Below are 16,244 nucleotides of genomic sequence, written 5' to 3'. Positions count from 1 at the left end.
TAAGCAACAATTTCAAACAGTTGGGAACTTGTTTCACTTTGCTGGGCTGAGCAGCAAACAAAAGACTTCAAGCCTGTTACATTTTTCTTGGCAGAAATACCTGTGACCTACCTGTATATGATCCTGGTCGTACAAGTGTTGCTGTCCAGTTCCTTGTAGGGGTAACTGTGACATTGAGGTCTGCATGGGTGCTGTTTGGTTCGGTGGCATGACATTCTGCATACCCTCCATGCTGAAACAGTCTGGCTGCGAGGAGCCAAAACGGCCAAAGTTACCAGCACTGGGGTGCATCCCACCGCTGCCACTGTTGTAGGAGTCCCTAGAGTTGGTCCGTTTGACCGGCTGGCGGTGCTGCGAGTTCACACCAGGCGACTTCCTGGAGTGCATGGAGTTGGTAGGCTCATGTCCAACTCCTTGGCCCATCAGAGTAGCATTGGCAAGCCCCCCACTGCTGTCAGGTCTCTGGTGGGGTCCTGGGCCAGGGAGGGTCTCTGGTCCCATGGGCATCTTGCTCTGGGGCGTCTGCACCCCTGACCCAAGAGTGGCGTTGTTCTGGGCGGGATATCGGGTCTGGGTCTGACAACTGCTGTCCGGGGCATTCATGAGGGACTGCATGTGGGCCTCAGGCAGGTCATGCACACCCTCCAGATCCTTCAATATTTCCATGAACATGTTGGGTTGGTTACTGTCGCCATCTTCAGGGAGGTGTGGGGCATCCTGTAGGAACTGTTGCATCACGGCTTCACTCTCATTACCAAAGCTGTCCACACTATTCTCCTCAGTATTCGTTTTTTGGGAGCCCGGCACGCCAGGCTTGGTGGTAGTAACAGTCGGTGACGTCGTGCTTTCCTGACATGTAGCCTCAATGTCACGGTTCTTCTCGATGGTTGGCAAATCCTCCATGAGAAGCTTCTGCAGCAGGACGTTCTTGCGCTTCTTGGTGTTGCTGTTGTTGTTGCTGCTTCCACTGTCAGTGTTCTTGTCACTCTTGGCGACCTGTTTGTCCGAATCACCCTTCTGCAGCACAGTGGTGGTGGAGACCACATTACTGCAGACAAAGCCCGGCTGTTCCTTGGGCAGTTTGCCGCTTCCGAACATGGACCCAGAGTCCCCATCCAGGAGCTTGCTTAAAATGAGGTTCTCCCGCTCGATGGATTTCCGCCGCGTGCGGGGCTTGCCGTCAGCATCTGCCAACTGTTCGCTATTGCCTTCAGGCCTCTCACTGCTCTCCGATGATGATTTAAATGGCTTTTCTGTGCTGCTGCTACTGCCACCACCAATGCTGCTAGTGTCAGATTTCAGAAGTTGGCTGAAGGTCTTCTCATCCATCTTTTCATCCTCGGAAGTGTTTTTGTGCTCAGTGCACAAGGGCGAGTTACTCCGACTGCTGCTTGTATCACTCTTGTCTGTAAGAAACAGTGGATAAAAATTAGAACATTTGCTCAGTACACAAAACACATCTCATGTCTCAATGGGCTGCTCCGGGGTTTAATACTAATGAACACTATGCTTTCCTTTCTAGGGCAAGGTCTTCACTGGCCCTATATTCACAAACCAATGCACAGGAATAATGTCATTGCCTACCATCCTCTGGGTCATCCTGGAGAAGCTTCTGTAGGAGAGTGTTCTTGCTTAAGGTGCTGCTGGTTGTTTCCTTAACACCTTCGTTGGTGTCGGGACTCAGATTGGGGCTGTCGCGATCCACTTGACCACCTGACCCCTCCCCGCTACCCCCACCACTGCTGCTGCCTGTACCCTTAGGCCGGCTCTTGTCCGGAAACCTCCCCTTCTTGTGATTCTGGTGGTCCGAGAGGAAGACGTCCCCATCATCACTTTGCTCTGAGAGCGTCCGACCACCGTGCTCGGTAGAGGAGGCTATGTTTGAGTCTGACGGGCTATGCTCCATCCGCTGGATCTTCTCGGGGATTGGATAGCGGTCATTGCCACTGCTGCTACCACTTTTGCCCCCGCTGCTGTGGGACACTGGGTAGACGCTCGCAGTCTCCATAGTACTGCTACAGTTCCTAACAGAGGTGTCCTGCAGCAAGGTAGACAGGGAGGACCTCTTTAACAAGTCCAAGTCTTCCTGTGCATTAGTGGGCAAACTGTTGGGATTGCTGGCGGTGGGGACTTTACCGTTGCTACTGAAACCAATTCCCTTCTGCTGCTGTTGCTGCTGCTGCAGGTGCTGTTGCTGCTGCTGCTGCAGGTGCTGATGCTCGTTCTGTTGGTGTCGCTTCAGCACCATGGAGCAGATCCTGTTCAGGTCTGCCCTGCTGTTGTTGTTGAAGTTGGAAAGGGCCTCCATTATGCGATTAGTGTTGCTGTTGCTGCCGCTTGTTGAGGTCATCCCAAGCATGTTGGATTGCTTCATCACTTTCCCAGATGACGCATCGTCTCTGCACAACAAAAACATCACATTACTGCATATCTCAACATTTGGGACGGCAAAAATTGGGACCCGATCATTTCTTGAATTTTTGTCTGCATGATTCAACAAGGACAGGGGAATAGGAGAAATGTGATGAGAGAGATGGTGGGGCAGGGGTCTGCGAGTTGGGTCAAGGGGTGAGGCCTGGGGGTAGAACCTTGTAATAGGGAATGGGGGTGAGGTACATAGGGGTGAGGTGCAGTGCAATGGGAAGGGGTTAGGCTCTGCACAAACCTCAAGACAGAGTGGGTGGCAAGGAAGCATTCCACTTTCCCGCTGGAGTGGTTGCGGTAGACTCTGCTGGTCGTCTGAACATACACCCAGGTGTCTTTGTAAATCTGGAACCGGAACATCAGACTGGAGCTGGTTCCCTGCTCCAAGGCTGTAGTGTCACAAAAAAAGTTAAACACAATGGTTAACAGTCAGGTCACAAGCTTGAATGAGTGGGGCACGTCCCATCAACCCAATTCTAAGCACACAGGTCAGGACAATGAATGCTTAAAAATAAAGTTCCCCTCCAAACTGTCTCTCATTAATTCCACAGTCCAAACAGATATCTTAGCATGTACATGACATAACTCAAACCTTCCACTTCTAAATGCTATGTCCACGTAATTTAATAAACAGGAAACACACACAACATAAGCAGCCTTGCCGGGGTGGAGCTGCAAGCTACGAGCTCTGACATACTACAAGAGAAAAGGAGGGACAAGGTTTGGAGTAGCCCTTTTACGGATCTCTTTCATGAGTGAATTTCTGAGAAGAACTGATGGATTGGTCTTTCAGACAGTATGCTGTTTGTCATCTAGGAAATGCAGGGATGACAAGTTGAAGTGGGTTTATGTAGAACTGGGAGCAGTAAAACATGAAAAGGATACAACTGTGGAATTCTCATGTTGACGGACAGGGCACAACCTCTAAAATTTTGAGTCTACTGGTTCCTTTTCAGAATTCTATTCAGTCACAAAAGAGATTTCACATGGTGCTACCCAAAACCTGCCTCGCATTGCTAGATCCACCATGCAAACTCTTGAATCACATTCAACTGTCTTCCTCTACCTTCATCTAAGTGCTTCTTGAGTTCTGCCCGGTCGCTGGGGTGGCAGAACTTGTAGATGATCTGCCCCACCAGATCCTCCTTGGCGTAGTGGGGCGGATGGAGGCGGGACAGGTCCACCGACATGACAACGGCCTTCAGGTCCAGCTGGGTGGTGAAGTCCTCACCGACGCCACCCAGCAACATGGCGGCACCCGCGCTGCCTGCTGCGTTGCCGCCAGTGGTGGCGCTGTCCTCCATACGACGGGCAACGCAGACAAGATGCGAGGGTGGGTCTGATGGAGAGACAACAAAAATCCAGTGCTTCGTGAAGCGCGCATGAAATATGCAGCTTGGAACATTGCACACATGCTTACAACTGGGTACTATCAAGGGGCATTTTCCCTGGTAACTTTTGTATGAAATATAATCTTGGTACCGGGTAACCTTGACCAGTGGTGGAAAAATGCTTGGCGCTTTAAAGTTTGCTTCACGTATCAGACCAATCAAAACTGGTCACAAGTCCGTCAAGTGAACTCTGAATGACGGACCCAATCAATCTTTTACATGAGAATTGGACGAAGCTGTCGTTTTCCAAACTTAACCACTTCCTGCTGGGGATTCTGGATCCGGACACGTATGCTTTATATGCGTGGTTGGGGTCTCCGAACTCGGACAAAGGGAACAGGGCCTTGTAACAAGAGACCGTACTCAGAACAAAAGACCAGGCTGCTGGGCATTACCGACATTTTTTCACTCTCAAAAGTGGAGATAATCCAGCCTTGTTTTGAAACAGTATACCACGGTTTGGGGCATTTAGAGTGAACGGATTACCACCGGGGACAAAAGCGCTCCACCACCGCAGCCATGAGCCACACGGCACCGCTGCACGCTAGTCTGGCCCCTATTGAAAAGAGGTCAGCAGTGCACTGAGCCAGGTTCGTGAACAAAAGAAACCTATATAACACCGCACAACCTGGGCTCTTTTTACAAGGCTGCAGGCCTGGCTGAAATACTCAGGCGTCAATAGATTTTGTCTGTCAGGCTAGAGTGGACACCAGACAGTCCTTCACGTGTTTGTAAGTGTCCAGTGAATGAAGATAAGAATTTTTAAAGAATTTGAAAAATGATAATTATCCCGGACCAGCATCATCAACATTGATAACTTCCCCCAGCAGCAAGAGCTTAATATCTGTGTCCATCTGAATGTCAATGTAATACATGGAAAGGAAGACCTTGGTATGTTTTTACTGATGTGCATAAAACAAGTAGCTGTGATGTCTACTTATACAGTTGTCAAAGTTTTGTGAAACACAAACTGTTAAAAAACTGGTTAGAAGAATGGATTCCCTGTGTGAATGGCAGGGGCTGTTTTGTTACCTAGTAACAACATACTGTGAGCTGTAAACATTGAAGGAGTGCAAGGAATGCACACATAAGTTTCATCTGAATGAGCACAACTGACACAGATGTTTACATGGGCATTGGGTGCACAGTAGTAATGGATTTCAAAAATCCAGAGTCCAAAGTCCTGTTTTGGAGACAGCAGTTGCCCTTGTCGAGAGAAGTATCTACCCGAAAGAACAATGCTCACCACTCTCTGTGGAGTTGGAAGACTGTCCGTCTTCTTTAGGCTTCAGAATGGCCGAACACTTGAGGTTCTCGTAGTGCTGCTCTGCTTCTGGGGTGTCTTCTTCGTCAACTGGCTTTTTAAGCATGCGGCAGGTGAAGGAGCGATTGCGGCTGCTTGGAGAGCTGGAGTCTTGGGACCACATCCCGGCTGCTCCCAGGGAAGGAGGTGGGTTGATTGGAAGGGGGAGGAGATACCCCAAAATGGGAGGGAGGATGAGAAAAGTGGCAACATTAATGACATTCTTTACACTGAAACTCAAAACTTGCAGGGGAAGATGTCTCAAGGATACTTCATTTCAACTGCTGAATTCCAACCTTTACAATCCTTCAAACCCATTTTAAGGTTTGGCAGGATTTGAAGAGAGGAAGATAGGTCAGGTTTTCCTGAAGCTAAAAATAAGGCCAGGGAGGCCTGTCCTGGTCTAGTTAAGGCCTGACATTAAGCTGGCATTTCAGAGAAAAGCCTGAAATCAGGCTTTTGCCTAAGACCTGGCATTCCTGAATGGAAGGAAGTTTGGAAGATGACGACAAGTTGGGAGTTGGGCTCATTTAAGAGGACTGACATTGGATGACTTCAGGGCGGAACGGTGGACAATGGAGAAATAAAATTAGAAATTGTAATTAACTAAGAAAGAATTTAAGAATGAAAGTTCTGGTCTGATGCCGCCTAGCAATATTAAACACAAAGAAAAGATAAATCCATTTTCACAATTCAAAGCTGAGGTATAAGGTTAATGGTTAATTAGAGGTGCTATCTCCTTGGCCAAAACTATGATTTAAACATGAACATCTCTGAAGAGAGCAGATTAATTGCTATGTGACACAAGGCCGAAGGAGTTGGTCAATGTCTTTGGTTCTTGACAAATGACAGAATACTCACGAGTTGAGGTTGGAAGCAGACAGTTATGGAATTGATTGTGGTCCCCAATGTGGATAAAATTGTAGATGCTCATCCCAATCAGATCCTCCTGATTATTAAAGAAGAGAACAAGGAAATCACAGTTTGGGGCCGTCCATAAAGTACATAGGCATGAAATGCCGGCTTTGTCGACACCCCGTCTCCACTGTACGCATGGCGTATGCAGTGGCTCCAACCCTCTTCCCTGTACGCATATGCATTCCACGATTCCAGAAGACGCTGTCGGTCTTTGTGTCATGAGTAATGTTGAGGTTTACTTATAACGGGTGTTGGCATGGGAGAATAAATGGTACGGTGGATGGTGGAGAATACTATGTTTGAATTTCAACGCACAAAAGCTGATTCTGGTGGTTATTTGACAAAGTGTATTGCTAGGATGAAGATTCATTAAAGGTAAATTTTCAGTTTGCGTATGGTACCAACAGGGCGCTTGAAACCCCCTTCTGTATGCATGGCATACACAATGGCACCTACCCCCTCCCCCTGTTCGTGCATACGTACTTTATGGACAGCCCTTTATGCAGATTTTGGCAATCACCTTGTTGTCTGGTTGTTACCCCTATTCATCAGGCTTTCCAAACATTCCTTACACCTCAGCTTTACAGGGAGTGTGAACTCTCACTTCAGCACAAATGGCTAAATCAAATGCAACAATCAACTCTGTCCTAATTTATTCATGGAGTAGAAAAGAGGCAATTATTGGCAAAGTGTCCTGCCTCTGGACACAAAAGCCCATTACAACCCCACAACCTACACACAAACTCCACAACCACATGTCGGACCACAAGGCTATAGATCTCCAATCATTGAACAATGATTTCTGTCTCCCAAAATTCCACTGTTTCTGCAAAGGTGCTGAAAACAGAAACAATAGCTGACAAGGGAGATACCGGGTATATGTGGTAGGTAAGGTGCTGTTAACGCATTCCACAAGTCAGGGGTTAAATTTCCTCTGTTCAAGCGAAATTGTTTTGTAAAGATGTGTACTACTAACTGTGGCAGGTTTCCACTATGCGTATATTTAATAAGCGACTGTAATATATTGAACTCCAATCCACACAACACTAATTCCTGGAGTCAATAGAATGATGGCAAAGCAACCTATGACAACTCACTTTAACACAAACATTAGGAGACTCTAAAACAAATTGGACTAGTTTCTACACATTGAATATATGAAGACAATGCAAACTTTGACAGCCTGAATCTGTGAAACAATCCAAACTAACGGAAAGATATATCTGTGAGCTAATTCACAGAACAATATTTTTCTTTACATGTACATTTACATACATGCTTTTCCATTTTGTTTCGAAATCTCTGTGCTTGTATTTTTAGCAGTCGAACGTTGAAGCAGTGGCAGATCAACATGGCCGCTGAACTCCATTCATGCCGATGTACCACTGCGCTTTGCAAAAAAAACCCATGGTGAAACTTCTTGGAGCATTGTATCAGAAACCATTTCACATTTTTGTGAGTTCATATTTTAGGCAATGTATCCAAAAAGCACTGTAAACGTGAGTGCTGTAGACAAAGTCAAATGTATACAAAGAATACGTAGAACAACTGGGGATGTAAAGCAAAGTCTTTCAAATAATGTATTGCTCGTGTTGTAAAACCCATGCAAAAATTAAGAATTGAGCTTTGATTTTACAAATTTCCTCTTAAACCTTAATTCAAAGGTTACTATGTTTTGACTTGTCCAAAAAGTCATGCTAGTTCTTTAAAAATGTAAATGACAATCTCCAACCCTAGTGGTATTTTAACCCTGAAAAATTGGAGTAAAACAACAATGCTACCAACCTACCAAAGCCATTTTTGTTTCGATGTTCTAGGAAGTGCACATATTATTTTGTTTGGACTTATTTCAATCGTGGAAGTTTTTTAAATGCTCTTCCAATTGAAGGTTTATCTGGCAGATTGGACCACGGCTATCAAATACCACCAACAGTTCTGTGGAATGCAACGTCCAGTCATTTCTCTTTGTTAAGCTCCTTCCATATACATGTAAATCTTCATGCATCATTTACTGTATCAACTTTCAATTCCATGACTGAAAACAAATTAATGACAACCAAAAAAGACTTACCGGTTTATAAATCAGATACATCTCAACATTTTCAGTCACAAAATCAATTTCTCCCGAACTGTTGACGACAAACAAGAAACCATCAAGCGCCTGGCCAAAAAAAATCAAAAGGATAAAACATGTTACGTACATGTACATGTGCACGCACTGTGCGACGAAACAGGAACAGAGGACTTCTTGGAGGCTGTGGCAGAAATACAACGAACACTTGGAAATAAAATGCAGCAGCAGAGAGGGTAAAGATGTTTAGGTTACACCATGTCACATACTGTCTGTGAGATTATTCATCTTAACACTTACAGTCCTCAAGACTCCAGAAGGTTAGAGATTGAAGACTGTTCAGATTAACAACCACTACCAGGCATTTTTGCTTGGTGGGTTTCTGACTCCTACAAAATCCATCTGTGCCCCATTTCGTGTGCTAACCTGTTCTGGAGGAACGATTACAGTTCTCTGCAACACTGATCCATTTATATTTACCCAAATTTATCTCCACTTGTTTCCATGCAAGTTTACACAAAAAATAGAAAAATACAGACGAAACTGTTATATTTCTGCACAACCAAGATTTATAGCAAACCTTTGAAGCACATGTATCTGAATCTTGAACACCTCCCACAAACGTAATACAGAACAATCGGCCAACTAATGAAACTGCAGAAAAATACGGAGGCGGCAAATTTACCCTCCCTGATGCCAACGGGGGTGCTTGAATGGACTGAAAGATTTCAGTCACGGGACTGTGAAAAAATTATCAACTTGAATATCTAGCACCGCCCACAAGCGTAATGGGCACAAATTGACCAACTTCAAAAAGACTGCGGAGGTGGCGATAAGCAAAGATTGGAGTGGAGTCCGAGTCAACAGAGGGCGCCTGAGCTACAATCTGGTTTCCATTGCCGTGTGCTGCAGCGAAGACCACATGGACCTAAATTACTATCGGTGCACAGAATTTCCAGGAAAGAAGCTGGCTGAGGAAAGGTTTCTGTATTAAGACCAAATTCCCTCATGCCTCTTACAGGGGGTTTTGACCCGAACATGTCTTAAGCTTCAACTGATTGCAAAAAGGACACGTTAACAGATGCTTTGAATGAATGACAGCATTTCTTGCAAATTCGATAAATCAAACCAAACCACTGTTCCAAGTTGAAGATTACTAGATTTATAGTAAAGATTGCGGTAACACCATGTATTCATCTCTTCTTTGAGTATGTGTGGTTCTGAGAAGAACCGGGGAACCACACATACTCAAAGAAGAGATAAATACATGGTGTTACCGCAATCTTTACTATAAATCTAGTTTCTTTCACCATGAAAACCTTTAAGTCTTATTTGAAGATTACTCCCAAGTACCAGTAATTTTATTCAATCTAAATTGAAATTACAGAGAAACAGTATCGATTTCAAATGACACAATTCATGTTACGTCTTCTTGTTTTTCAGTCTGGTGAAAACTGTGATACCATAAGACAAGTCCTCAGTAGAGAGTCTTGATTGTAGATCTTGGGTTGTTCCAAAGGAGCCTCGTCTACAAGCTGCATGCTTGCACTTTCCATCATTATTTTACAGTCTGAAGCAAATAATCAGCACAGTGTGGAACTCTGACAATCCGCAGCTAGGGGGCGCTGTTCACCGCACCACCTCTCGTCAAGTGCCGGTATAGGCAAACCAGCCATCCAAGCCACGTCCAGGCAGCACATCTGACAAAAATCCCCACACCAGTTCCCTTCTTCATCAACAGACAAGACAGAAACACCACGACTTTCCATGACATCACCAGGCCCATCTACATTCCACTTTTGCCCGTTATCTTGTTTTTGACCCCCAAATCTGCATCCACGACTTGATAACGCTGAAATAGAATCCCTACAGATGTCTCTTGTCTAACCCCAATGGCTCCTGATGGGTTCACTCCTTCAAATACTTAAATATCAGTCAGATGCCCCAACCTCACCCCACGAATCTGACTCTTGACCTTTCTCCAAATTGTTCATATGCCATAAAAAATTCAAATTACCACGACAGGCCAAGCTAAAAGTATGATGAGTACGAGAGCAAATGGTGAGTAGAAATAATTGTCGCAAAATACAAAAATGGGCACCAGTTATTTCAACAGTCTGTCACTGCATTTAATGGGCACCAGTTATTTCAACAGTCCGTCGCTGCATTTAATGGGCACCAGTTATTTCAACAGTCTGTCACTGCCTGAATGCAGCACTCCAGAACCAAGGACTGTAATTCTACATAGTAGACATATTCAAGAAGCAGAAAGGTTTAATCCTGAATGTACCTCAGCTCCTTGAGCAGCTTCGGCTGAGATTCCTCCAAATTCCCCACTGTGCAGGAAAGCAACAGAACATTTTATAGCACTTATCCTTGAGAGGCAACGTGCCCCCTGAAAATTAACAATAACCTGGCTCCATTTCCCCCAAAAATTCTCCAAATCCCAGATCCACTCAAAAGTTAGAGAAACCAAAAGCCTGAAGTCTGTTGACTTAGAAATGCAATAGATCAGCTACTCTTTTTTTCTTTCTGTTTAAAAAAAATCCTTACAATGTCTTCAATTCATAAGAGCCTTACCTCCAAAAGGGCATTGCCCAGGGAGTCGCTGGACAACATGCCAGGCTTGCTGGAGGAGACGTGGCTGTGCTGGACTTCGCTGCCTTGCTCCAGGTCTGCAAGAGAGGTCAGGGGGTCAGAGGTCAAAAAAGACATGCAAATTCGGACCTCAAAGATCCCCTTCTCAACTTACCACTGCTCTTCCTACTGTTGCTGGTGCAATCTCTACAAGGAGATTTGCTTCAAAATTTGAGAATTCTGCAGGTGTTCAAGATTTCTGTGGTGTCCCTTTTACCATGCTGCTGTTTCCACATTGGACAAGATGAGCTTCCAATCCAAACACCAAAGGGTACATCCAGAATCAAATTTTGATGGGTCAAAATTTTGGGCGGGGGAGAGATACATGTACCCCAAAATTGAACCTTCAATGGCCTTTCTAAGAGTTGGGGCAACATTTAGAGGATGTTTACATGCACTTGTACAACTGACAGAAAAGAAAGAGGCCCAAAATTGCCTCTCTGTCAGTACAGTTTTCAAAAAGATGTTTTGGGCTCTGGGAAAAGTGGGGGGAGATGGTATTTCCCAGACCACCGCTGTGATTGCAATCTCAGCAAGCAGATAAGCTTCTCATCCACAAACCCTCCCAGTTCAGGCGGTCAAGACCCCGCCTCCTTCCTTGTTTACCTTGCTGCTGCTGCTGCAAGCGGTAGTGCCTAAACTTGTTGACTGCCTCCAGGAGCATAGCTCGTTTGTCCGGCATCATGTTGAGGGACTCAGGGTTGCTCAGGTTGGCACTGATTAGCTCAGCCAGCTCTTCCAAGTACGTCTCCTGCTCCCGACGGCGCTTCTCTCCTAAAAACTTGGAACTGACGGTGGAGGAGGGAAGGAACGAAATAAAGTAAAAGGAAACTGACCCAATTGAGGCTTTTTTGCTTAATCTCCAAAATCAAAAGGTATCACGTCCTGCCTGACACAGGACTGTTTAACAATGGTTAAACCTCACTTCCCATATCCAACAAATTCCAAAAGGATGGGTTTTGAGTACCATAGAAGGTTTAACCCTAACAGTCCTCAATCCTTCACCTGTTGGAGGACTGAGGACTGTTAGAGTTAAGGCTAAGACTATTGGCCATGGATCTCTTCAGCTTAGCTACATTTTGATTTGCTTGACAGATTGCTATACTGGGCAAAATTACCAGTAGTTCTGTTGGGCTCAATTTTCTGGTTCTGCTGAGGACAAAACACTGCTTATCAACAGCACCATCTTTGGAAGCAGGTAAATCATTGCAAGCAGTGCATACCGTGTGACAGGCTATCTGCCAGTCAGGAGACAGAACAGATTGGTGAGGTGAGAAAATAGTAGCAACACTGATTTTACTTTCACTTCATGTACGTAAGCACAATACAATTTATGTATGGAGGCCTTTAAAAATCACTCCTACCTTTACATGAAAACTGAAGTTTGTGAAATACCGGTACTGTTGGTATTACCATGGAGGTACCATAGCATTGAAAAACAGCGCTATGCTACTGACTACACGCTCTCTTCCACATAAAAGTGTTCTGAGAGCTATTGTGTATTCAAGTAATGAGACAGGAACACCCATGGGCAGTGTTTGTCCTTTGAACGTCCCTAGGGAGAGCAAGGCTCGATGCTTCCTTGTGGAGAGAACCCACTCTGAGAAATGTTCGCTCCGAGCGTCTTGCCGCGATGGGAACCGTGCAAAGGGGACCAGTTTGGGGAATGTTTTCCTTCATAGAATGAATCACTGAGCAAGTTACATGTAAATGCATGCCTGCATGGGTTAAGCATCCTGTGCTGAACAGAGGCACAAAAGAACACCGTCAGTGGAAGTTGTGAAACGGGTTGCAACCTAGGAAATGGGGGAGGGGGTAGGGACAGTGGGAGAAGGATGAATCATGAATGGAACACTGGTTGCTGGAACCTGGACCGCAGAAGAGTGAAACTGTAATGGGCTGTGTTCACACAAATAAAAGATGCAACAGTGACCTTGGACAGTCTGCCATGCAATCAATGATACTACGTGGGTTAGCGGCCTGACCACTCTGCAGGGCAATTCTACCCATACTTACACTTGGGGCTCAGTTGAAAAAAAAAACAGTCTGACTGTGCATTGGATGATATGCATAGGGATGATTTTTAAGTGAGAAATATATGGACTGATTTGCAGACTTTCGGGTAGGTACATGTACTAGCGCATGGAAGATTTTAGTCAGAATATGTCAAATGTCTAGAACCTGGAATCACTTGTTTTTTGTGGGGGATGGTCATCCAAACCATTTTTGATTATTTCAATCACAGACCAATGACTGATGAGAGAAAACAATACAAATGATCTTCCGGTTCCGTTTATTTCATGAAAGGGTAGTGCCGGCCACTTTTCTGAGGAATACTGAGGAGACTAAATTTACTTCTGCCTTACCGCTTTAAATGGCCAACATGGTTCCACACCTACCCAAACCACGTAGGAAACAGGTACATGTACATGTATATATGTACCCGGCTTCAATTAATCTTTGCAAAACAAGCGTTCTCCGATTTCTCAGTTACAAAATGCTAGCTTTTAAACATAATACGATGCATTTTGGAACTTCGGTTTTATTAGCACATCTACACGCACATGTATTATCTCTTCTTGAATGATAAGGAAAAGATAAAATGAGTACTTCCTTAGTGTCATCTGGTTAGCAGCACAGTTCAACTCTGGCCTGGGACACACACTTGCCAATTTTCGTAACTCCGGAATGTCAGCATCCAGATTTTTCCCGTGAATCAACGGAAACCCAGGGCTTACGGATAAGTGGCCGGCATGTGTTTGCAATTAAAGCTCACCCAACCTCTGACACCCTGTGACTTGGTTCATTTATCCCTCCCTGTTTTTTTTTTCTTTTCTTTTTTTAAACTCTTTTTAAAACTCTTTTCTTCTTCATCAGGTAGGATTTCTAACTGAGTGGCCATCATCCCCCCTTACTCACCACCGGAGCGATTAGCAGAGGAAATAGATCAGCGAATCGGGGTCTCAGAAGTGACAACATCCACTTTAGTTGCAAATCCTTACTGACGGTAGACTCTGCCATGTATACGTACAACCAATAAAAACTCGCATTGGAATAAACATTAACCCTAACCCTCAAGGGTGTATGCAAAATCGTATTGAAATTTGAGGATTTGGGACTGTTGAGGTTAAGGCTGCCAGCTACCAATAACAATTCAAGACCAAATACATGCACTTATGAAGAAGTCAGTGCAGGCCAATTTCAAAAAGATCATACCAGTAGGAAATGATATGCTATGCTAAGGCTGAGTCAATTCCAATAATTCCTTATTTGAATTTTCGACCTTCGATTCGACCGAATATTCGGTCGTACCGACCGGCAGATTGTTGAGGAATAAATCACATACAAACTCAGTTGCAATAACGCACACAATTTTACACAGCTTCTCACGTGTACGAGTATCTCCAGCCATGATTTAACAAGATTTAAGAGACGAGCAATAGTTCTTTTCCTGTTGAAAATGTATATTCCTTTTAAACTTTTTAATGAAAAGCGTACTTTTTAAATCGTTGTAAGGTTTTATCGCTTCTCATTTGAATTTACTTGGGACAAGCCTCCAGAGTGCAATTTTTCTCATTTAAAATAAAATAAAATTCTCCCTTCCTTTTCATGAATTTTGCATTCAAATATTCAAATTCGAAAAAATAATATTCAACTTGATTATTGAATATTCGGTAATTTCGATATGCGGCACAGCCTTATGCTACGTACAAGCAGATTACCAACCAAAATTCCATGCACTGTACGCTGCTAGAGACTGGTCCACTGAAGATGTCTGCTTTGCAAAAGTTTGATAAGCGGTTTGTCTGCTTAGCATTCACATACAAATGGAACAACTTGTAGAGTTCCAAGCACATGTCCCATTACCCCGATACCTTACACTGCATGGTACAAGCCTCTTGTATTTTCAGAGTGCAGGATTTTCCTGGAAGTGAGAGGAATACCGATTTGGCCATTTCTCAAATGGCAAGAACCATCTGCAGTTTCTGGGCACAAGAGGGCACCGTTTATATGAACCAAAACCAAATAATCATGTTCACACTGGCTGAACATTCCAGTTTGGCGCAGAATAGCATTTCAGTCCAAACTGGTACGGACTACATGTACATGTATAATGCAGATGTGCGAATGGTAAAGTGTTCTGCTGTGTTCCACCCTTTCCATAGGTTTGTACACAAACACAGATGGAGCAAGCAAGCGTCACTTTCTACCAGTTGGCACTTCAGGGATAAGGCAAACTACTAAAAAAAAAAGAGGTGTGTGCAGAGAACTACCACTATGCAGGTTAGAAAAAAGGTGGAAATATAATCATGGAACTGTGTGGTAATCTTCCCTGCTGCCATGTTTATGAATGTATAATTAAGATGTGTGCTGCCAACTATCTTCGTTGTGAAATAACAGCCCCAAATGATTCAGTTGCCCATTTTTTTTCCCCCAGCTGTGAAGTCTCTTGTTATCAGAGCCTCCAATACTCCATGGTACATGTAACTCACCCAGGCCCCTTCTCCGGCCTCTTCCGTCGCCGTGGGTTCTGGTTGTTCATAGCGCCACCTGCACTCATGCTTCACAGTGACGAAAAAGCGTACGGCCTACATCAACATGGGTAGAGGGAGGGGGGGCAGGGCCTAGGAGAAACCTGTTGAGGGCGGAGGGGAAAAAAAAACACAACTTGTCAAAACACTTGGGTGAATATCTCGGAGGAGGAAGTTATTCAACATTGTCATGCAGCTGTGTTCACACTTTGTGATGTAACAAAGGGCAAGAGAGCAACACAGAAACAGGAAATATCAAAAGGAAGTGCCATGTTGTTATCTTTACCATATGTTGCACAGTTGCAGAGACTTTCAATTTCTCTATCGTGTAAATGGGTTAGCACACGCTGAATTCTAATGCACAGATGCCAAAAATGTTCATGTTTCTGATGTCCTGACATGCTGAAAACTGTTTCACTGAGAATTACACACTGAAAATGAGACTGAGTATTCTGGAGGCTCTTTCTGATGGCCCCATGTCAGAGCCATAAATAAGAAAGCTGAAACAACTTTGTAGTAGATGCCATTTTGTTTCCAAGTCAGCACCAGGGTTTATGCACTGGATGACAGTCCAGCTTTGATTTGCCAGTTGTCAAGTCAACTGAGTGCACTACATTTTAAAGCATTTTCTGATTGATTGGCGCACTCTATGCACGGCATTGGACAAAATTGACACAAAATGGCACTTACACCAAATTATACACAACCTCATGTCGCAACTCTGCCAGCATTTTTGAATCCCTGTTCTTGACAGCACTCGGGTTGACCTGACATGACAATGGCAGTCGTGAATGTGACAAACAGACCGGAGAGGGTGTTTGCAGATCGAATTTTTCACTCCCCGGTTGTTGGAAGGTTGAGCAAGGTGTAGCTACAACAAAATGGTGTTGTGCAGAATACGCGTATGTACTGGCATATGCAAGGTCTTGGTCGAAAGACAAAAATGAGATATGAATTCTGATTCCTGT

At 44.4% G+C, this 16,244-nt stretch overlaps 1 protein-coding gene across 6 annotated transcripts in view; it reads right to left on the bottom strand.

Moving 5' to 3' along the window:
* Positions 1-16,244, bottom strand: part of LOC110985072 (uncharacterized) — an 86,901-nt gene that overhangs the window by 10,121 nt on the left and 60,536 nt on the right. For all 6 annotated transcript variants that reach the window (XM_022245802.2, XM_022245805.2, XM_022245804.2 and 3 more), the window contains 10 exons: positions 15,238-15,380; positions 11,351-11,532; positions 10,688-10,782; positions 8,108-8,197; positions 5,980-6,067; positions 5,062-5,247; positions 3,491-3,763; positions 2,666-2,813; positions 1,585-2,399; positions 112-1,406 (listed from right to left, as the gene is read on the bottom strand). In XM_022245802.2, the coding sequence (XP_022101494.2) occupies positions 112-1,406; positions 1,585-2,399; positions 2,666-2,813; positions 3,491-3,763; positions 5,062-5,247; positions 5,980-6,067; positions 8,108-8,197; positions 10,688-10,782; positions 11,351-11,532; positions 15,238-15,305 (3,240 nt within the window). In that variant the 5' untranslated portion in view covers positions 15,306-15,380. The remainder of the gene's footprint in view (positions 1-111; positions 1,407-1,584; positions 2,400-2,665; positions 2,814-3,490; positions 3,764-5,061; positions 5,248-5,979; positions 6,068-8,107; positions 8,198-10,687; positions 10,783-11,350; positions 11,533-15,237; positions 15,381-16,244) is intronic.

Source organism: Acanthaster planci, linkage group LG02 (assembly GCF_054643075.1).
Source record: "Acanthaster planci isolate LZ-2023a linkage group LG02, COTS_SCS, whole genome shotgun sequence".
Classification (NCBI taxonomy): domain Eukaryota; kingdom Metazoa; phylum Echinodermata; class Asteroidea; order Valvatida; family Acanthasteridae; genus Acanthaster; species Acanthaster planci.
Note: the sequence above shows the minus strand (reverse complement) of the source record. Positions and strands in the feature narration are given on the sequence as shown.